This window comes from Epargyreus clarus, unplaced genomic scaffold, assembly GCF_041222505.1.
Source record: "Epargyreus clarus isolate Ecla_fem2 unplaced genomic scaffold, WU_Ecla_fem_2.2 ptg000034l, whole genome shotgun sequence".
Taxonomy (NCBI): Eukaryota; Metazoa; Arthropoda; class Insecta; order Lepidoptera; family Hesperiidae; genus Epargyreus; species Epargyreus clarus.
In genome coordinates this window covers 1,825,215-1,849,475 of record NW_027332239.1, presented here as the reverse complement: position 1 = coordinate 1,849,475, position 24,261 = coordinate 1,825,215, and the positions used below count along the sequence as shown (strand labels likewise).

At 33.0% G+C, this 24,261-nt stretch overlaps 1 protein-coding gene across 3 annotated transcripts in view; it reads left to right on the top strand.

Moving 5' to 3' along the window:
- nebu (solute carrier family 2 member nebulosa) overlaps positions 1 to 24,261 on the top strand; it is a 59,302-nt gene that overhangs the window by 9,885 nt on the left and 25,156 nt on the right. The window contains exon 1 of one of the 3 annotated variants that reach the window (XM_073091077.1): positions 3,451 to 3,825. The exons of 1 other annotated variant lie outside the window; for it this stretch is intronic. In XM_073091077.1, coding sequence (XP_072947178.1) covers positions 3,727 to 3,825 — 99 coding nt within the window. In that variant the 5' untranslated portion in view covers positions 3,451 to 3,726. Of the gene's footprint in view, positions 1 to 3,450; positions 3,826 to 23,379; positions 23,561 to 24,261 lie in introns of those variants that run through there. One more of the 3 variants, XM_073091078.1, reaches the window with a different exon arrangement.

Below are 24,261 nucleotides of genomic sequence, written 5' to 3'. Positions count from 1 at the left end.
TAATTAGTTTTAAGTTTTTTCCAACATTGGAGGTACGAAAAATATAAGCATAGGCATCTAAACAAATAAGCGTTATCCAATTAGCTTTTTGTAATGTTGAATTAGGTAATTAAAATGCAGTTCACTTCATCATCGTAACCTGACATCCGTAACCAACTCCATATAAATATCTTTACGTAACTAACTCTACCTAAAGCCGATCACATATCCGTTGCCACTACTGGGAACCAAGATGGTCACATTAAGACAACTAACAATGGCTGACATTCACATCCTTCCAATAAAACAGTACGGAATCTCATACAGAAAGCTTATCTTCATATAATATATGGATAAGCACATGCCGATCCTTTATTTAGGTACCTAAGATACGCTGAAGAGTTTTGGCATTACTCTAATAGAGCCTACTGGATAACTCGAGCTACAGTGAATGTCGTAACACGTAATCCAATATCGCGAATCACCAGTGCAGTAAGATCCGCTTCAGACGTCACGATTCGACCACGACTTTCCCAACTATCGGTTACATCCCGGCCTTGTCTTAATGTCTTTAAACTTTAAATTATACTTTAATTCGTCTTGTTTAAAAGACACATTAATTTCGCATTGTAAATCCGGAACTGATTGGATTAAGGTTAACAATACCATATATATTGAACATTCTGGTATTGTACTTACTGGTTTGATAAATATGCAAATACTTATGCGAAACTTGTTGAAACATATACCTATATTATTATTATCCTTTAATTGTCCGTATTTTGGGTTACCAGAATCATTTAATTTTAGATATATAATATAGGTCAATGGTTTCTTTTGGATATTTAATTCATGATTTTAAAGTTAACATTTATAATTAAGGTGGGGAAACGCTTATTATGTTTTTCATGAAAGGAGAAGATAAGCGTGTAGCCTAGTGTAGTTCAGGTGTTAAAAATGCATTTGTGATCGACTGTGTGTGTGTGTGTGTGTGTGTGTGTGGCGGATAGTTAAATTTTTTTTGGAGTTGATACAACCATAACCAGACTGGATCATAACCAGACTAGACCATCAACCAATCATAGCCAGACTAGACGGTTTACTTATTCTATAAAAGTTGAATGTCGTTTTTATAACGGTGATGAAGTACCTACTTTCTAGGCAAGCGTGACTTATCGCTTTCCATAGACTGAATCACGAAAAAAATCCATATGGTTTGAAAAGATTTAAAACATGATCGTTAAGTAGTTGTTTGTAAAAGACTCTCAATCGAGCAAAAACTAGTCCACAGCACGTAGTTGGGTGCTCGGCTCTTGATTAACAATCGATGCAAAAAGTTAATTTTATATTTAAGGTCAATCCACTAATGCGTCTCTCGTACAATAAACGGTTTTTCTTTTTCACAATTATATTTAACTAGATTCGGGTTGCATGTGTAAATTTAAAATAATTTATTAATATCGTGAAAATCGACGCAGTTAAATATTATTGTAATACGTATGTAACAAAAAAATGGTACCGATGTTTAAGAGTTTTATTACTTTTTGTTGTGTGAGTCGTGAATGTAGATAATACATTATTATTTTATATATTTATATATATATTGTCTTTTATATATACGAACTGTGAATTTTCGACCAGGTATACATTGTTTTATTTAACTGTTAAAATGTGACGCCACCATAAAAATATAACTACTATAGAGTCACGCGGAAATTCTTTTCTATGTAGGTATCGTAGATAATAAATCTACTTCACATTTTTTTTACAATTCGTGTTAATAGCGTATTGTATTACTAGTGAAATAAGGAAATCGATATATTGTGATATTAATCAATATTACCTAATAACAAAGCAAGGAAAGAATAATAATAATAATAAAATTCATTTATTTTCTCTCACAAAAGGACTGGACAGCTTCTGCTAAATGGTATTACGCAGCTTATAAATTTAATGCTTGCTGGTAAGGTTAGTCCCAGTGTGATTCACATACTTTATGGCGCAAATATATGTACGTTAAAAAAAAGGACGGTGGTATTCGACCAATTGGTGTGGGTTGCACCTTACGTCGCCTGGCTTCCAAAATTTGCTGCAGTTTTATCAGACCATGTATAGCTGAAAAGTTATCACTAGGTTACTTTAAAATATGTCTGGTTATAAAATGAATACTAAATAGACACATTGTTTTAATTTTGCACCATCCAGGATACGATCAAGTTAAAACTTAAATTTTCAATTATTACCTATCTTTAAAAATTTTTAATGATTTTCTTAATAACGAATCAATAGTGATTAAAAACTATTTGAATGAAATGGTAGTTTCATATTAATTTATGTCGCAACTTTTAATTTAGGGCAAGCAAATTATATGTGATCGCTTGCAGGTAGGCCTTTCACCTTATTTGGGATCAATTACGGATGTGTATGAACTGCAGTTATCACGTAGCTTTAAAACGAAAAAAATTAGTTTTACTTATAACTATATTTTTTAATCCGAACCTTTTTCAAAATATAACAATGAAAAACCTGTCTGTAACATAACAAGAAGTAGATATATCGTAATAAGTAATGAAAATAAACCATTGTTGACATAACTTTCTTCCACAGTTATCTTCGTTTTTTTGCTATCTACCTGACCTATTATATCAATACTATAATTATCGTGCGTTTGTCGATGACCGTTGTTCCGTTTCGTTTTCGTTCCTTTGTGTAGTGTAGTTTCTGAGGTGTAGTAATCCTTACGCAATAGTTTAAATATTTCATTATTTTGGAGGTGAAAATAAATCCTTCCCAATTAAGATTTTTTACTACTATATTTCTCACTACTACTTTACTCGAGTCATCTTTTTTCTTATATTACTTCTCGAGAAAGCCCCCTCTAAAACTGATTTATCACTTTCCAAGATTAGTCCATATATACAGACAAACAATTGAAAACGGACAATGCAAATTAACTTATGGCATTCTGATGTCACAGACAAACATTATTTATTTGCACAGGTGCAGAAGTGTAGAGTACGCAGACACGTGAGACATGTGAAATTATGTATTTTTAAATTTAAATATACTTAGGAGTACTAAAGGAATGTGCAGTACACTGTAAACCTAATGGTAAATAGCTAATGTCTACCATGAACATTTTTAAATAGCCTCTATTGGAGTCCTACATGTTAAATTAAGTACAAAGGGTAGGTATAGAGGAAACCTATAGACTGGATATTGGTAACAAGTTCATAGATGTAGGTAATTGGTCCACACTACAACTTCAATTTTCTCTATGAATCAGACATGTTACGGGTTGACAATTAATAGAACAAAAGATCGTTTGCATGACAAACAAAGACCATAAAAGTAACGTAGCTCTTCTTATAGCAAGAGTCATTTACAGACTTATGCGAATATAGGACGAAACGGCCGTCCACCGCGAAAAATTGTTCCGGCAAGAGCAGTTAACGTATTTATTTGGGTTAGACTCGTTACAATCCTCAGTTAGCCTTCGTACCACAGACTGTACGGTTTTCCCGCGCTCTCACCTGAAATATTTTGGCGGGAGTTCACCAGAGACGTTATATTACCACAGAGTATATTGTTTTTATAAGAAAATACAAGTAATTCGTGAATTCCGTTCCGCAATTAAATTGCTTTCGCTGTATGTGTTCAAGGCCGCGGATGCATGTGCAGTGAAAGAAAAGTGTTTGATAAGTGAAGCGTACATTGTTTTGATTTTATTTGTGATCGAGAATCATAATGAATGCTTTTGAGCGTCGTAGAAGAAAAGAAGATGAATGCTCTTATGTCAATTCGGGATTCGTCATGACAGAGAAAAATGGTTGGACGGGAAATATGGTATGATTTTTTTTATTTTTTGAGGCAAATGCATACGATACTTAAAGAATCCGTTTCACAAGTTCAAGTATACTCCTCAATAAACTACTTGGAGACCAATCAATCGAGATATTTTTTCAAATACAACTGACAAGTAAATTCTGAAGAAATTCACCTGTAGGTAAATTAATCTTGAAATGCCTATTCATTCCGTTACTTACTTTGGAAAAGAGGCATTTAGTGTTACATATTATAAACAGAATAACAAAATAGCTATTATTAAGTTGTTTCTGCAGTAACAACGACAACCTCGAAGAAGCTTCGCTGCCCCCCATCCGTGACGGATTGTATTGCGTTCCGTTAAATTGCCTAAAATAGCTCAAATTAACGAAGGTTACGTGAATGGACCTAAAATAGACTCAAATCCTTTATGTTCCAATTTCAAATAGTTTAATGGAAATAAACGTGTTAAGTATATATTTTTACATATACATATTTACTTACATACATTTTTCTTTAACTAGTGCAATAGACATAATTTTAGTGTAATTATTTTGGATGTTACATACTCAGTCTGGCATATTAAATTTCTTGAAAAAATAAAACAAACTGCTAACACACTTCAATGTCAAAGATAATGAAAAAATGTTATTAACTAGATCAATTAGATTCATGGGAGTACTTTATTTGTAAATTGTTCCAATTATATAAAGAAAATGCGTCATTGAATATTTAATTAATGTATTTTATCAGTGATAAACTAGCCCTTTAAAGGTGTCAGCTTGGAGGCTGCGAAACTCTTTAATCGTAGCAATTTAGGCCAGACATGATAATAAGACAGAGTCATCCACGACTTGGAAAGTAAGTATTTGGACCAATTAGAATTAAGTCGCTCGAAATTTAATATTAACTGTCAATCTGCGGTGGAATTAGTGTGAAACGGGATGAATGTATTGTATCAAAAATATTGTAATTGTCTATTCTATAGTCCTATATAATTTCTTTGATCTGGATTGACCTATACCTGTACCTATAGCTTCACCAGTTTTCACATAATAATACGTATCAAGTGTTATGTGTATCTTATGTTAATTTTCACCCCCGGGCGGCAAAAAATTTAAATATGTAGGATGACCGATTTCTATGGTCTTATTTCTGATATTTTTGGTCTACAGTAAACCATATTTTATGAACTTGACTGTTTACTATCCGCAGTAGATATTATTAAACGCAGTAGAAGAATAAATTGTCAGGAAGACGTGGTTTGATTCCGGGATTTAAACCGTTGTTCGTCTGCTACAGCAGTTGTAAAAATGTATACAGTTTTGTATTTTCATTGATTAACAAATCATAAGGAAAGCTATACTTACGCCTTTTCATAAGATTGGAGTAGTAAACGAGCTTGTAGTTCAGTTGATGGTAGGCACAATGTAGAACCTGGGAAACATCTACATTGAACAGGTTCTATCTCAAGCCGATGACCCCCGGCCACCGTCGAACCATACTAGTTGTACAACCTTTCCTACAGGCTCTTAATTACAATACTGTTGTTCAATGTTATAGATGATATATCAAGTAGCAATTATTTGGATATCAAGATGAGTGATGATTTATATTAAATACATTTATATTGTTAACGAAATTTCAAATTTAATAAGTATACTATACTTATTTTAGTACGAATGAGGGCGCCTGTAGTATGAATAAAGGCGCCTAAAAACCAGCTGCCCTGTCGCGCGGCGGCAGCGTTGCGCCCTCTAAACATATGTGTTAAAACCACCCTTACGGGATATTAGCTTTGTAAGAATGCTTGACATCCTTATTTAATTATACAAGTGGAAAGCTAGCACGCAACTTAACGCAGTCCACCTGATGGTATTTGGTAACTCCATACAGGGCTTCTACTGAGACCGATCACGGATATGTTTCTGCTCATAAGGACTAATAAGGATTGGTTGGAAAAAGTAAATCTGCCTTACCACACTCTAGAATTAAAATCTATTAGCTCTACACCGTTAAAAACAGAAACTTTTATTTGATTGACGTTTTCGCGAACCTGTCTATAAATATAAACATGAACACAATCAGTCAATCAGACAAGACAGGATTCTCAAGAGAATTTATCGCACTTTTTTCGTATTCCTACAATGTCGAGAATAAAAATAAAGTTTAAGTATCTGCTGTATAATTCATTGTTCTGAGAAAACATGGGTTCTTACTGACATCCTTCTTCGGGATCGCTGATTTGGAGTCAACGCAAGTGCACTTAACAAGTGCATTATTAATGGGCGACGCTCGTTGCATGACAAGAACTCTTAATTGAAACAAGTGGTCAGTGGTCGGTGGTGGTCAATATCCGGAGTAGACAAGGTCGATTCGATTTTGAGTTTCAGGTAATCACGTTATTGGTGGACACCCTCCCAAAAAATAACCCAAATTTGTTATGCGTTAATAACTATTTCCACCAAAAATGGGTACATGCGTCTTTCATTTTCTTTACCCGAAAATTCCATCAAAATCATTAAAGCCGGATATTGTCTAACAAATATAGACACACAGTCAGACAGGCAATGGAGATGATCTTTGATGTTGTTCCAATACGAAGCAAATTGAAATTTTAAAATAAAAATATTTTTCGGTTGATTTCAGTAAATACCTACTCACGGTTCATTAAAAAATCGGTTGTCTGTAAAGTCGGTTTACTAACGATAGTTGAACGTGACAACGTCATAAGAAAATACTGATGACACGGTTGCATTTTTCAAAAGAAAATAATTAATTAATTAATTAATTTTAAACTAATAATTTACTTAACACTATCAACATTTATCAATAGTATGACATAACCTATAAACTCATTTTCTCAACTTTTGTGTCAATCTAACAATTAATCAATCAATCATAGTTTACGATAATGAAATATCAGTGTACAATTATTTACCTTTATTGTTGTAGTTGTTGTAAATGATAAATGACGAATCTAAGCACTCCATATTTTCACTACAGACACAGCTGACGATACTTTAACCACACGTGTGAACTTGTATTGTGACGCTTTCTTGTTTTTCCAACGCCAAGAACGTTCGAGAAAGACAAAGACAGAGACACAAGCATGCGCCGATTCAATGCGCCTAATTCTCTAGTGCTGCGCGCGCGGCAGACCGATCATAGTTGAGTGGGAGAGAGACGCAAGGCATTCGGCGGGCCTCTCTCTCGTTCGGTGACTCATCGTAACGTTACCGGGCGTTACACTTTTTCATAAGTGACTCCCAGCCGCAACCTAATTTAAGACGTTGTCACGTCAAAATTACGCGCAGTTCGCCTACAATACGAAATGCGTCACTTAATACAATAAAAATGTTAATAAAATGGACAATAAGTAATGTATAAACACTGCTTGCAGTACCAGCTCACTTTTACTTATAACGTTTATTTTTGGTTGGTTGTGTTAGCCAGGGTTAAGAATATGGATAGCCACGTTATGGATTTATCCCTTTACGGTGTCGTAAGGAACACTTAAACAAGGTAATGCAACTGAGTCTTCTGGATTAGCAACGCAGCTGTGGTCAACATCAGGACTGGCAATCACACCTGTAGTTGCTTTTATTATTATTTAAAGAGCGTGTCCTTCAATCCATCCTATATTTAGTGTACGCTTTCCCACGACAGGAAATAATGATAAGTAAGTAGGCAAATAAGTATTTATGTGGAAATCTATGTGACCTAATTCTCAAAGATTTATGAAGTTTGGTTAAGTACAGGATAATGTATTATGGTCCTAAACCCATTTCAAGAGCTCAGCGATATTAAATTAATGCGTTGTCGATGATAATAATTAATGATTTCTGTAATATACTTCTGTATAGTTAATAGAAGTAAGAAGACTTTAATATGAATCTGCGTAATTGTACCTAAATCCAAAGAAATATTTGCAACATTTCTTAAAGAAATCCGTGTCATAACGGAAATATCTAAGGAAGAAGATCGTTCCTGTCCTGATAGATTGATTTAATACCTATATCGTGTATTTATTACTTGTATAAAACGAGTAGCAATGAGTGGGTTCGAGCAATCAGTCTTAACTGGCAATTTGCGTCAGCGCAGTGTTGCCAACTCTCAAAAATATTTATCCCTAAACTGAAGTCGAAACCCCCTATAATTGCATTAATTATTTGAAAATTCCCCTAAAAATATATTACACTTTTTTTTTGGGATGCCGTGCCACCTTATGACCCCTTTCCCGTTTTTTTTTTTTTTAGCCCCGCCGTGCCGGCTCAGAACATGTTTGTTTTGGACGCCGTGCAAGCTTATGACACGTTTCCCGTTTTTTTTTTTTTTTTTTGCTCGCCGCGCCTTTACAAAACCCCTAAAAATACCCCTAGACATATAAAACCCCTAGAAAAATCCCATACCACTCATTTACCCCCTAAATCTGGGGGGAAAACCCCTAAGTTGGCAACCGTGCGTCAGCGCTGCGTTTAAATTGATGAGCAAATAATAATTTATGAAATGCCACTAATGTTGCGTAAAAACTAGTTCATTGTTAATAGTTGATTATGCTTAGCGTCTTTGTCGCACTGCTGGGCACGTGTCTCTTTATAGAACTGGACGAAGCCTGGAATCGGAATGTTTCTTTGTAGACTATTGAATTGAGTTAAATCAGTTTATTATTTTTCATATAAATCATTCATCATATAAATCATTTCATTAAATCAGTTTATTATTTTTAATAGCAGCAGTGATAGCCTAGTGGTTAAGAAACGCGGCCTCTCGATCGAGGGGTCCGAGGTTCAAATCCCAGGCACGCACCTCTGATTTTCAAATTTATGTGCGTATTAGAAATTAATTATCACTTGCTTAAACGGTGAAGGAAAACATCGTGAGGAAACCTGCATACCTGAGAGATTTATAAAAAATCTTAAAGGTATGTGAAGTCTACCAATACGCACTTGGCCAGCGCGGTGGACTATGGCCTAATCCTTCTCGTTCTGAGGTCTCTCTCTCGGGTCTCCTACCCGTGCCCAGCAGTGGGACAGTAATGGGTTGATGATGATTATTTTTCATACACATAGGTACACAAGATCTACATCTGTTTTATTTCTACTATCAAAATATAAAACATCTAATATGCCCTCCGAATTTAGCCCTTAGTGGTCGTAACTGCGGATCGGATTGCTTTACTTAGTAGATCGGTTACAACCTACACTATTGAATGTAGACTGCACAATTTGCATGGTGCAGGTATTGCTGGATTTCCCGTATCAATGAATAACGTTAAAAGCTTACTTTCCTTACAAAATAGGGTTTAGTCACAAAATAAGTACAAAATGTTGAAATTCTTTACATATTCAGCTAGCTCTGCCGCCATACCTTTCGAAGTTGATTTCACAACGAACAAGGAAACCTGTTCTTTGCCTGGATCTAACCGATATTTGTGTCGTAATTTGCACTCTATTACTGCGCATACGCATACTTGTAGCATAAATATGTGTATTCTGTGCATAATCATTATACCATATATTGCAAGAGTTAACTATGTATCCATAAAGGTACATAGTCTAAAATAATAACACAGCTATTAAATTAAAATTAAATACCAGATATAGCACATTCGCGGATGTTCTGTTTTAAGCGGACTCTAAATATTTTGCGTGTAAAAGGTCCTCTTGTCAACCCAGTGGTTTTTACGTTTTAGGTACTTATTTGTAGGTAAGTATTAAAGAAAAATCTCGAAAGTGTATAACAGTATATTATTTCTATTGTATGTAAGACGGACACTACATGTACCTGCTTAATAAGTTACACGTTATATTTCTTGGGGTTTGCATTACTTGTAGAAACAATCAAGAAAAATATCGCGAGGAATCTAGATTTCCCCGCCTCAAAGAGATTCAAAAAATCTTCTGTAGGGCGTGTGAAGTCTACCAATTCCCCCGTTTAGCTAGACCCCCCGTTTGGCAGGGCTGAGGTCTAAACCACACTTATTCTCAGGACACCCGTGCCCAGCAGTGGGACATTATAAATGATGATGAATAGTAAATGATGACTAAATGAATGGTTGATGACAGGTACCTATAGTGTCATAGCTCCCACGACAATGGAAATCATAACATACGGATATGAATATGAACGACTGTTCAACCCTAAACTATTATTTCCTTCACACCACTTTTCCTCATACGTAGGCGCATAATGTTACAATGGCCTTGGTCTAACGCTAAACAATTATAACATGTGAGCATTCCTTGCAAATGACTGAGAAAATTTATTTACACCGTTTCTTATGGTGATGCACGACACAAATGTTTTAAGGATATTTAACACAATTATTGATTTAATATATTGTTCCGTAACGGATCAATATTATTAGTATGCGTATCATATATGATTTATTACAATGATTCTTACAATAGTCGTCTTTAATTCATTATTGTCCTGCTGTCATAGGTTTCCTCTCGGAATGAGACTGGTTTAAGCCATATTACGCCGCACTTATCAAGTGTAACCCTTGAGATTTTTTTATTTTAAGAATTTAAAGGCATGTCGGTTTCTTCGCGATGTTTTCCTTCACCGTTAAACCTAGTAATTTGAAAAATCAAAGGTGGATGTTTACGTAACCGTAAAGTTTTTGTTTGTGTAACTTATTATTTGAGCTTCAAATATTACGCTTTCTGCACTTCAGATACACAAAAGGAACTCCTGTGTAGTGGATGCCATTAAGAAACTTACCCTAATATAGTTTTATACGGCAGTTTAACACCCATAACATGTGGGGAACTAAGCGGGATATTTTATTAGCGTAAAAATTGAAAAATCGCACGTAACAGAAAACAAGTATAAAAGTAGGCACCTTAGCTATGTTCTTAGCAGTTGAAGTTAAAAGTGTTTGCTTATGGCATCAGTGTTTGAGCAAACGATGGCTCTACATTGTTTGCAACTCCGTTGTACGTTGTTTGCACCCGATGACATTGATTTTCTCTTTCGTTTAAATAACATTATATCAAAATCTTTCTATATCTAAGTCCACTTGAATTTATTGCAACATAATCTTAGCGACTTCTCCAATCCTGCGCATAGGTAGGCATTCGGAATTTTCATTACATAATTTCATAAATTACATTTGTCATTTCATACGTTATTTTTATAAAAAAAACTGCTCGACGATCCATGTGATACGATGGACATCCTCTCTCTACATATCCATCAATCCATGGTTACTATTATTACAAATTGCTTACTTACAAGAAACTTATTAGCAATTTACAAAATCCACTTAACTTTTACGAGTATCGCTAACATAAACACCAATAGGCTACACCCCCCTTCATTAGCTTTCTGCCTACCAATTACGTTAGCTAAGGCTTACCTTAATGGCTATTTCGTAAACTTAACAAGCAATGTTGCCGGAGATATATACCAAGTGGGTTTCCCATTTCCTAACGAAGTTCGAGTCTGTACTTTCCAAAAGGTAATACGGCTGATTCATGAATAATTGTATTGACATTGACATAAAGTTTGGTTTTTTTGGTTGAGATTTAATGACTGTAGAAATACCACTGGTTATAAATTTTATTTAAACGTGCCAATTACATTTTTAATAAGAATTACGATATAACCAATAAATATATTTGTACTGTACCCTTACCAGGAGTTTTTACGTTTTGACAAATATGACTGTTTTGGTATTTGTTTACGTAATGGTCCATACTATTTCCAAGTTCTGACACAATCCGCTAGGGGCGCTGATTGGAAATTATATAGGTAAATACGTAAACAAATACCAAAACAGTCATATTTGTCAAAACGTAAAAACTCCTGGTAAGGGTACTGGAACGCATCGTATTTAAGATACCTGAGTAGGGTATCTTTTTTAGTTGAGACGTTGCTCCGGCCAGCATCCGGGTCAATAATATTTAAGCATTAAGCAGCAGCTTTATAATATTGCATTGCAATCAAAGTTCAGGATTAAATATTCCAAATAGCTTAATTGGTCGTGGAAGTTGTTCAAAAATGTTGTTGCAAAAGCTTAATTAAAAAGTAACGAAGTAGAACAAAAACGAGTAAGGATTTCTGCGAAGGAATTGAATTAAACAATTGTAATTGTAATTGTGTAGTAATAAGTTGAAAATAGACAACGGAATTTTTGGAGGGATCCGGCATAATAAAAATAAATAGAACCAAAACAAACATAACACCATTCAAGTGACCATAACGTTCAACAAACACAAATTGTTAGCGTTTTCGCGCCACGTATCTAACAAACCTTGTTATAACACCTCCATATCATTTATGTGATAATTCGTTAACAACTTGTTTCACTGTCACCGAACGAACGACAGGCGATTAAATATCGCTAACGAAATAAACTAGTGCCATAAGTATAGTGCGTAGTAAGTATAAAATAAATGTATGAATGTAGTTACGCATTGGTACTGGATATCTCAACATGTCTATTAATTAGGAAGATTAAAGTTTGTGTAGGTGTTACTAAAAATACATGCGTAATGCGTATTTTAAACAAAGCAACAAATGTCCGAAAAAATGAAATCAACCGTCTATACTATCCATAGCTCTTTTCTTTCGATATTAACTTTGACTCTACAATTAAGTTTAAATTTTGTACGCTTAACCTTACTTTATTTTACTCTCTTTTTTAAGACGGTGGAGCGAGAGCATATAATTCATGTATACATGATATATATTACCATTGTATTTATTGCAAAACGGATCTTTCATTTTTAACATGCAAAAGTTGAACACTACGAAAATGAAATGATTTTTAAGAATTTACCTGCTAAATTTACATATTTAATTATGTGTGTATTTGCGAAAACGAAATCGTATTGTGAAATTTTGCATTTTATAATTGTAACTAAGTAGTATATAATTACAAATTTATCTTAAAATATCCAACGAAACAAAATGTTATTTTCATGTTTGATAGTAGAAAACAGACCACCATCATCAGTCCATCAGTCCATCTCATAATATTACTGGCCACTGCAAACCATTGATCCATTATTAATAGTGTAACTATATTTATACACAGACATAGAGCACACACAGATACAGAGCTTCAACTTGGGAGAGTGCTGCCACTTTAAGACGTTTAAGACTCATCCAGCTTGGAATCAAATCTGGACCACTGCAAGTGATACTGTGACTAAATAATCTGCGAACAAAGTCAGTTCCGATGATGAGTCCTTAGTCCTTATAAATCCACTACTACACAAAAGATTAAGTCAATTATTTATGACTATCTGTGTAAACTATAAATATTTAAAACTTGATTTCGAATATCATAACGGAAAGATCCACTCGTAAAATTAAAATAACAGATAAACAAAATCATAAAATTCAGCACATAAAGATTCAAATATTATAATTTAAGTAATTATATAACCACCTTTTTTGACACAACAAAAAAATATAATGAAGGTACAGTAAAAATACCCGTTATTGAGAATTAAAAAAAAGCAGTCTGTATGCATATATATATAGTTTTAAATCTTACTACTCTTGGATTTCTCATCCTTCTACGTTTAACCTGATCGTAGGTGCCTAAACATTTTCTTGTATAAATATGTTGTGAAGTTAGGTATACTAAGTAGTTTAAGCTACTTTATGCAGAATGAAAGTGAAATGTGCGCATTGCGCGCGCAATAATAGTTCACGAACACGACAGGTTCTTTGACCTTTGTAGAGTTTGAATCAGGACTCGAATTTCCACAAGCTACCTAAAAATAAAGGTTTAACTTTGAAAATCTGCGCTTATTATATCTTTAAGAATTATTTATTGCATTTATTCTTCAACATTAAAATATGTTCAACAATTTTTTATACCTAATTAAAAAGTGTTAATAAGAGTTTAAAAAAGTACTAACAAAACACTAATTGCACTTTTAGTTTTTTACTAAGAAAAAAATCGGTCCAAATGACGAAAGTTTTCAACGTAGAGATCTTTTTTCATTTTCTTACTTTTAATTTGCATTCATTTTGCACCGATAACAAAATTAATTATTTCAATTTGTAAGTTAATAATTTTAAAATCTACTTTTGAGTTAATTTTATTATCCGTCATGATTTTTTATCTACGTGTTAATTACGAATGACGTAAGTCAATAGAAACAATCTGCATTATTATGCATCTGCGGACATACGGCTTGCGTAACGCGCCCTTGACACTGGCCTTGCATGGCATTGTCAGCTCAGAGTGCATTGAATGCATGCAGGCACAAAGGATGCATGTTGTTGCATGACAGCACTCATATATTCAATGCCAACGTGAAAATAGACAATGCCTACTAACAATTAAATATATCGTAACTGTAACGTTTCCGTAGCAGTGATAGCCTAGTGGTTAAGAAACTCGACCTCTCGCTCGAGGGGTCCAAGGTTCAAATCCCAGGCACGCACCTCTGATTTTTCAAAGTTATGTGCGTATTAGAAATTAATTATCACTTGCCTAAACGGTAAAGGAAAACATCGTGAGGAAACCTGCATACCTGAGAAAACTTAAAAAAAAAAAAAAAAAGTTTTCAAAGGTATGTGTAGTCTACCAATACGCACTTGGCCAGCGCGGTGGACTATGGCCTAATCCTTCTCATTATCAGAGGAGACCCGTGACCAGCAGTGGGACATTAATGGGTTGATGATGATGATGATGAACGTTTCCTGATGATGAACGTTTCCGTCGCATATGTGTAATGTGTAATGTCATACAGAAGAGTAACAATTACTTCCTCAAAATTAACAACTCACTCACACTCTCTTTTACTGCTCAATTTTGGGGTAGGTCAGTATTTCAGTGTAACATATATAAACTAACAGACATAAATGACCCACGTTTGCTCTATCGGATCACTCTACGCTACACACTCTATTTTACGCTACAAAAAGTATTTTGTGACTTTTCTGTTATTAACATTGACTTTAACGTTGTTTTGTGACTTAAAAGTTCCAAAAACATTGAAAATAAAATTGTATAACATTTTTTAAACTCGCAAGTGTCTATTGTGATAACAATAAACAATGTGAAAGGTTTGGTTTCTGAAAATAAATAACATAAGTAGGAACTGGCATAAGATTATTGTCCTACAGACAAAGTTCTTGAAAGCATTGTTTATTTTAAATAGTTCAATTTATTTCGAGGTCTAGTAAAATGGTGATCGTTCACGCAACAAAGTTTCGTAGGCGAAGGGTAGAGCGGAAATAAAATTTATATTCGCGTCGATAATAAATAATATATATTTCGAGCTTGATTAAAACTAATAAAATAATTATGAAAATACCTGCTACCCTACTGACCATAAAACCTCTATAATTATGACAAAGACTTTCCCGCTATTCGTTTTATTTATGGCTCATATAAAGCTTACACACAGATAAATATTAAGGTGTAGATAATAATTATACACAAAAAACGGTTTATTATAATAAGTAAAATAAATTATACGTATCGTTCGTGTCATCATGTGGTATTTATATATATTATTTTTTTGTGCATCATTCACGTGGAATCTAATTACTTTTTTATCTATTTTTCGCAAGTGTCTAGATGTCCCAAAACCTCTTGTGCCACACCGCCGTGTTAATGAAAGGTTGTGAGTTTTTCAGCAACATTCGTGCAGTGACCTAAGATATTTTAATTAACGCTCTGCCTTGACACTGACCTCACAACGGCTTGCAGTAGAGGCTTCATTCAAATATAATGGTTGGCGTGACCTCAATTTGTTTCTTGTAGCTTTTTGAATGATTTTATAACATATTGTTGCATTAAAAGATGAAAAATGTGTACTTTCGGGCTCGTTAAAAAATGTGTCAGAAATTATTTATCACTTGTAGATAACATATCATGAGCAACTTTCTCCATGAAAACATAAACATGTGGGAGTAAAGTCTGCTATTCCACCCTGGACCAGTGGTTAAGCTATCAACGATCTTTCGTGTTTGAAATATCTCTCCCTTACCACACCCTTCAAAACAAAACACACTACTATTTAACACTGCGGTGTCTAAGATTATAAAAAAACAGAAATAAGTGTGAATGCCTCATCAGTCAAACCATAGTATCAACAAACTTTAATTCTAAATGAAGAAATGCAATATGCGGCAAGGTCTTATTCGAATCTTAAATAATGAAAATTCGGGTTCAAAAGCCTTTTTAGATATGTTACTCAGTTATTTTTGGAAATGGGCAGTTATAACTAAATTCGATTCAGGTATCGGTATCGTAGTCGGCAGGTTTCAATGTGTGTTTATGTGCTCTCACCTTCTCTTTCCCTCTCTCTGATTGTGTTGTGTGTGTGTGTGTGTGTGTGTGTGTCAGTATAGTTACGGACCCGATGGAAAAACCTGCAACCATAAAATAAATTCAGTTTTACAACTTGATTAACCGATGTAGTTCAACGAACCAATTGTTCGTTATGTGATTACTTGTTTATGATGGTGTTTTAAGAAAACATAAACGGCGTTTTGTTTTTTTTACTTACAAGCATTTTTAGTATCTTATGAATGAATATATGTGCAGTGCAGCGCAGCTTCCAGCATTAAAGATAATTTCAAGATAAAGAGTTATTACCCTAAGCTTAGGGTATGTGATTAAATATTATTGTTTATAACCATTTTTACTATGTGACCATTAATCAATATTATAATTGGACTAACGAGGGGTCAAGTGCACACCCCTTGCATTGCATTTTATCTGTATTGACCCTTATATATCACTTAAAACGTGGATAAGTTTGTAGTAACACACCCAATCATCAACTTTGTTATCAAATCAAAACTTGTCGTAGTAAGTTATAATAAATTTGATAATTGTTTACAGAAATCATGCATATGCGATATTAAGGTTATTATTGCCGTAAAGAATATTTTATAAATAAAAATTTGGTATGTTTACACCATTTTCTGATTCATTAGAAAACTAATTCGAATATATTAATAATTGTATATCTGATTTTAACATTTATAATGAACAATATTGAATGTCTACAAAGTGGATATAAATGTATTTTTAAATAAACATGTGCGCTTTATTTTCATAAAAACACAGCATATAAGCAAAAATATATTTAACAGCGTATTTCTTTTTAATTTCGAATAACGAATTATGATGTTCATCCGCCAGTTATTTATATAATTAAAGGTACATAGGGATCCTGATTGTTTTCGAGATAACAAGTATTCACAAAGCTCGTGAAATCTTGACGTTTTTCGTAGAAACGGTAGATGCTCGGTGAAAGTCGCATGTACTATATAATTATTTAATTATTGAATCATGGCAAATATAAGCAAGCGAAAACTCGTTTCGGCTATATCGCAACTTTGTGAATTCGGCTCCAATCAAGTTACTCGTATGTAAATGAATGAACTTCGCGCAAGTTCAATGTCACACTACTTTAAGAAGGTATATTGAAAAGAACTTCTTATTTTTCAATGCACTTTTTTGTATGCAACGCATTAAATACTTATTTATTTCAGGAAATACATATCATAAGGCTACAAATTAAAGAAACGGTACGTTACATTACGAGTTGTTACGTAGATGTAGAGCTTGAACTCTACATTTTTATTCGTTACTCTGATTTGATGAACATATTTCATACATATTTCATGTATGAAAACTTCAGAAATCACTGTTTAAGTGACCACAATTATGCGATAAATATTCGCCGATTAAGCAGCGCTTATCTGTAATAACTCATTGATCTCAGGTCATCTGTAATTATGTTATCTTAGGTGTTGCACGGGCGCTGTCTGGAGGCACGTTGGACGAAGCAAGTATCATATCGGTAATGCGATAACCTTACTCTTTAAGTTAAAGGTTTAAAGGTGGCAAAACGCTCTATGGTTCAACTCCGAAGGAACAACTGTAAAGACACGCCTATTATCAATAACAGAGTTAAGCGCTGCTGAGCACGGGTTTAATAGGTACAGTACAGTACGTTAAGGTAGAGAAACGAGGCGTAAGGGATGTCAATGTTCCAAAATTATTCGATTTTGAAATTGATTCGAATATTAGGATCCATAAGAATGACCGATAACGAGAGGATTTTTTTTAAGAAGTAATGGAATGTAACTTTTTAAGATCAGAGATCCATTTTCCACATCGCTTCTATGCTTGGCATATTCGTATATCGTGCCTTATTATAAGGAAAATCCAGTCCCCTTCATGAATTAAAAGGGTTGATAATATTTTTTTGTAACATTTTGAACGAGTATGCGACAAGCAATAATCCATGATAATACAAATTTATCGCACAGTTTTTAACTTATCGGTATTATAATTGATTATAGTGCTATAAGATAATTATCTGAAATGAATTTATATTATTTATAAAAGTTGATAATTCATATTTCATATCATAAATAATTTTATTGTAAACTCTTACATGAAGGTGTACAATTGTAGGTCCATATATTATTATAAATGAGTAGGTACCGATAGGATTTTTATGTGATGACGATGCCGACTACAGACTAACTTAGGTAGGCATCTTGGTTGTAAGTATCCAACTCCAACCATAGAGTATTGTTGATTATCAAGTCTATGGATTTACAGACTCAAAAGAAAAATTAATAAATCTCTATAATACGGAAATAACTCATTGAAATCAAATTTTCCTAAACCTTAAGATGTTAAAACTTTATTAATCTTATTATTGTATTTCCCAATTACATTTGCCTTGAGTATCGAGAGTTGGTATTGACATAGAAAATAGAAATATTACCTACCAAGGCTTCTTGCACATTTTATAGGTTTCTAATAACATGAAGTATCCTTGTAATAATAAAACTTACAATTTAATTCGTGTGTATTTATTATGTAAATAATGAGTATATTTTATAGTGTCTTGTTTATACTATGTAGTTATTTTGAATATGTAAAATAATTCTTAGATCGAGTGTGACGTCATACCGCATCGTCGTATTGATTTCTACTTCATAGCAGTCGTAGTTTTATTTATGACTATTGGTAGATAAGTGTACGAATGTAGTCACCACAAATGTTACCCTGACTTTTTATTTTTAAGCAGATTTGTTACGGTATGGGCTTTTTAATCAACATTATTAATATCACCAACTTTACTGAACAATGTACATGTCCTAGGTAGCTTAAGGATTTTCAGAATTTAGACACGATGATACATTGTACAATGTAGGTACATACTACATACATAGAAATAAATCAGGTGTTAGTTGCACTGCGTTCCGGCGAAGTTATACTTCACAATAAAATATGGATGGATAGTTGTACGATTGATCCCGTGTTCTTTTCTTATACAAATAGCGAATGTTTATATTGAATAAAAATATCGAATTTATATTTTGCAGTTAAATCTACAAGCTGTCAGTGCACTTAATATGTTAATAACCTAACGTTAAGCAGTTATTACGATATCTATCTTTTACCTACATTAAATGTCAAGGACTATAAACAAAAATCAAAGAAATATATAAAACTGACAGCCATATAAAACGTACTTACTCTGAGCCTGGCAGTGCAAGGCAGTCCAATTCGACTTTTCCTTGAGTCAGATCAAGATAATTTTAGGTTCAATAAACTTTATTAACGTATGTTTATAGCTATTATATTGCAGGGTTGATTAATATAATAATATTGCAAGCATTTATTCATATATCTCGTACGGGATGAATTTTCAAAACCTGTCTAAGTGCTCATCTACTAGTATCTATCTACTTTTAAGGAACTTCTGAGCAAAAATGTAAATAAGTAAACACACCGGTTTACAACGCGTGGTTCGCAAGTCAGCAATATAGTTATATGATGTGGATAGTAATTTAGTTTCCTTATACACGTCCTCTAATTCTTTAAAATATAACGAATAACATACTCGGTACTTAATATTTTTAAAAGAGATTAATTAACGGTACTTAAGACTATGATGACCTGCCTTCAGTATTTGCCATTTCCTTTGTGAAGAGGTAATTTAACATTTCCCGTCGTTTTTGGAGCATATTATGGAGTATACACTAAATAGGGGCCAAGGAAACAGGCAAAAGGAAACATAATAAAAAACCAGACTTCAATCAAAATTCATCTTGTGTTTTTCGGTATTTGAAGTAATTATGCCATAATTTCAGTTAAATGAGATGTTGAGCCTAATACAGAAATAAAACATAACAAAACTATGAAAAGGTACGTCTAACATAATCATTTAAGTGTGAATCAACAAATGAAAGTTGCATTGCTCGTAATACATATATCGCTTATATTCTATTTCTAGGAAGTATGTACAATATGTTGACACTCATATCACGTTCCTAACGCGTCATGGCGGTGCTACATTACCGAAATCACGTATCTTTGGAATCAGGATTATTTTCCTCCTATCAAATGTGCGAATTGGAAAACCGTGATTAGTTACCGGTTTGGACACTTTAATTTTTAAGTAGCAAGACTTTAAAACATCTATTCACTGTAAGTATAATTGAGATGTCTGTCTGTGATTATATTCTCATGTAATATAAATCATATGAACGTATAAAATGGCAGTTATTTTTAAACAACAGGTAGTGTCTTTGATCTTATTTATCTAGTATATTTGATATTTGTGTATATTTCATTAATTTATGCTATTTAACATTTTAATGCCGTCTTATACATTTTCTGCTTAGCCTTATTCATAGAAAGATAACATTTCTACAATAAAGCCCCATTTGGTAGCACTTTTAAGATACATTTAAAAAATAATAAATATCAAGTGTAAACGTTGTCGGAAACATATATCATCGTATTTCCTAGTTCCCATATACGTTTAACTGAGCGGTAAACTCGTAAGTTTCCATTGAGAATAACAATACTGAAGGTACTTTCCCTGTAACTACCGCATACGATTGCAATAGGTATGTATGCAAAAGGTGTAAGCTTCCGAATGTAAAAAAATATTCGTCATCCACATTCATAACTTCGTGTGAAACTTAAGAATACTTTTAAAAATCAGAAAAATAATTATTTCAACGAGTTTTCGACCCTCTAGTTTCGACCTACTTAATTCGCGTAGAATGCCTTTCCAAAACATCTGTATTTGTTCATAACTTACTCATCTACGTTTTATAAGTAACTTCTGTGAAAATGTGCACCATTTCATACATAAAAGTTAGTCTTGTTGTCAGTTAGTGTAAAGGTTTTTAATACCCTGTGGCATGTGTTCATACTATAGGAACACATGCCACAGGGTATTAAAGACAGGGTATTAAATATAATAAAATGCTGATTCTATTAATCCATATATATACAAAAAATATTTTTATAATAGTACAAATAATAAAAAGCTATCTAACATCATCAGTCCATCTTCATATCAGCCCCCTCCTTTGGAAAGGGTTTTGGTCGTCACTGCTCTTGCTGCTGATGCTGCTGCTTATATTACAGATATAAATCTTTACAGACATCTATCACATTCATGGAAAAGGTCCCCTTTTTCTTTATTCTTTACAATATTGTTAAAATAGGGAGAAGAGTATAAAGTTAATAAAGAGTATAAATATTTATTCAATCTTAAATCTAAATAATAATTTTAGTTCTGAGTATATCGGTCATTTGATAACAGATATAGTTTACTGTTAGGATTATCGTCAAGGAAAATTATCATAAAGATAATGTGAGAATTGGAAATCCCCATGATAAATAATACAACAATATAACAACCCTTATATTCACATTTCTCTCTCTCCTTTTTTTCTTGTTTTAGAAGATCACAATGGGTAGGTTATGTGATCAACAGAGCCTCCCCTATCTGGCGTCACTACAACGGTTCCTGAGTTTTCTGAATCTGTTTCCTTTTCTGTTGTTTTATTCGGGTAAATAGTTTTCAAAATATATTCACGGAAAGGATCACACGACCATAGCCTTTGCAATTTGTAGACGAAAAAAAAACAAGGTCTTCCATTCCGCCGGAGGTGCAAATTAGGTTAAAACGCAATACCTATGCAAAATACACGTCATAAAATGTGAAATACCTGGTTTTGCCACCCCATACCGTGCTGCCCGCGGCGGACCGCCTCCTCGGGCCCGCACACGCTACGCTTCTACTTATCTCCTATATCTCTGGATCATGTTATGTGTAGTATTACAAGAAAATTGAATGAAACCTAATTTTTTTTGCTAATATGTATATAAGTCGAAATAGTAATTGAAATAGTGATCTCTACCTTCCATCTTTCACGGTATTAGTGGTTAATATTGCCATGGTTAATTTTAAATAGCTCTATATACGAATATGTTCCCACTCCTGAGGATTAAGATAATCGCCTGATTACTCAGCCGTTTGTGGTCAATTATTATCCAGGCCAGTAGTAAATTAATTAAATTGAATTACAATTACAATATTAATGCATTCTTAACATTTCTTATAATCATTCTTTATAACTATTCCAAGTAATTATATCTGTTTTTTCTTTCTGCTTTTTATTGTATTAAGTATTTACATTTTCAAGTTGTAACTTAGGTATTATCTACAGTAATGTCAAGTTAGGGTTCTTTTTATAAATATTGTACAAGATATTTTAAATGAAGTGGAGAATCCAACCAATCTCTTGCGTGTCAGACCGGTATAGTGACCGCTACGGCAGCCAGGTCATCTAAAAAGATTTTTAGTAATGTAATATTATATTATTGTTTACTTTTATTACGACTCAGTACAAAAAATGGATAAGTAAGTATTAAAAATAAACTTTTCCATTTTATATTTTAACAAACCAACTATAAATTTTATAAAACAAAGACACAGGGGTCTGCCTTCCTGTCCGGAAGCTATTTATAAATTCAAAAACTACTAAACATATTTTCTAGCGGTTTTCGTCTATACATAGCGAGTGATTCGTCGTAAAGCATTATAATTAATTCAGTTTTGTGTAAATTCGATGAAGTATGACGAAGATTATTGGTGTTGATGATTAATATAGATAAATCAAAAGGAAAAATAGGAAATAAAAGTAAGAAAGTAAAGTTATAAATATATATGCTTGCAATTTGCGTGAAGCCCGGGCGGATTGCTAGTAAAATAAAAACGAAGAAACCAGTTAGATTATAATGTTATTCATTGTTATGTGGTAAAATACACCGTTTTATAATTACTGTAGCTTATTTAGTTGTGTAATGAGGTAGGTATTTGATTATACAGTAACGTGACTGCTTGAAATGTATATTTTTTTGTTTCACGGGGGAAATCCATAACATAGGTACTTTCAAACTCTTGTAGTCACATTTTTGAAACTAATTTACTGATTTTGACTTTATTTTATAGTTAGTAATATAATTGATTTAACAAATTAAGAAACGCAAAAATACGAATGGAATTTATATTTTATTTCATTTTTCCGTAACAAAACATCGGAAAATACACAAAAATATCTCTAATATACTTAATTTATACTCGTATAAATACGCTTAAGTAGGTACATACTTAAGTTACAAAGATTCGTTTAAAATTCACACTACCGTCCAGGCGAAGCTTGGTCGCCCGACTAGTGGTGGTTTTTGAGGAAAATTGTTCACACAGGACTGCAAGACACATATAAGATGCGCACTCACGCGGACTCACTTATTTGATCGCATACAGTATGCTAGGATAGTCTTTTGACCTATTTCAATGTTATCTAGGGAGAAAAGTTCCCTAAGGTCAGTGGTATATAAGTAAGCGTGTGGAAATTGTGCAAGTGGTTCAAAATGGTGCAAGACAATGTGGTTGTGGTGTCTCTGAAGTATTTGACTAATGCTTTGGATGAGGTATGTGTTTAAATAAAAGTTTAAAAAAATTACACTTATGTTATATTTGTTATCTTAAAAATTAATTGGAGTTTTTTTTTAAAGTTATGCTACGTGTTTTTTTTTAAGTTGCGTTCCTTTTTATATAATTTTGTTATTAAACCAAAAATGTGTAGGCAGTTAGTAAGATCGGATAAATATAATAAGAAGATAGACAACAAAGGAATAGAACGTCCATATTCAATTAACAATGAAAGGTTTTATATTATGAAAAACTTAAGTAAGTTAAAAGTTTAGTCGGATGGTTAATAATAGTGTAAATAATGCCGTAACTATTTTCAAAATTTTCAATAACAGATTAATACATAATGTTTAACGTGTGGATTTATGATTCTTATTCATCAATATTCACATATTGCCATTATCTTACATGTGGCGCCATCTGTAAGAGAATAGTGGAAGATATAACTAAATTATTTAAAAAATACGATTGAAGCATTATTGAAATTAGGATTTTAAATATTTTTTATTAAAAAGTTTAATGTCAATGCTTAATTAATATTTTTGATTTTTTACAAGAAACAAAAATAGTTATGAAATAAAAAGCCCTCTATTTTCACTTGACTCATTGTCTCATTTCAAAGTTTATTTCGCACATATAGCCAGACAATTATTAAAACTGTTTTTTTTTTTAATTTTACTTTCATCATGAAAATAATAAT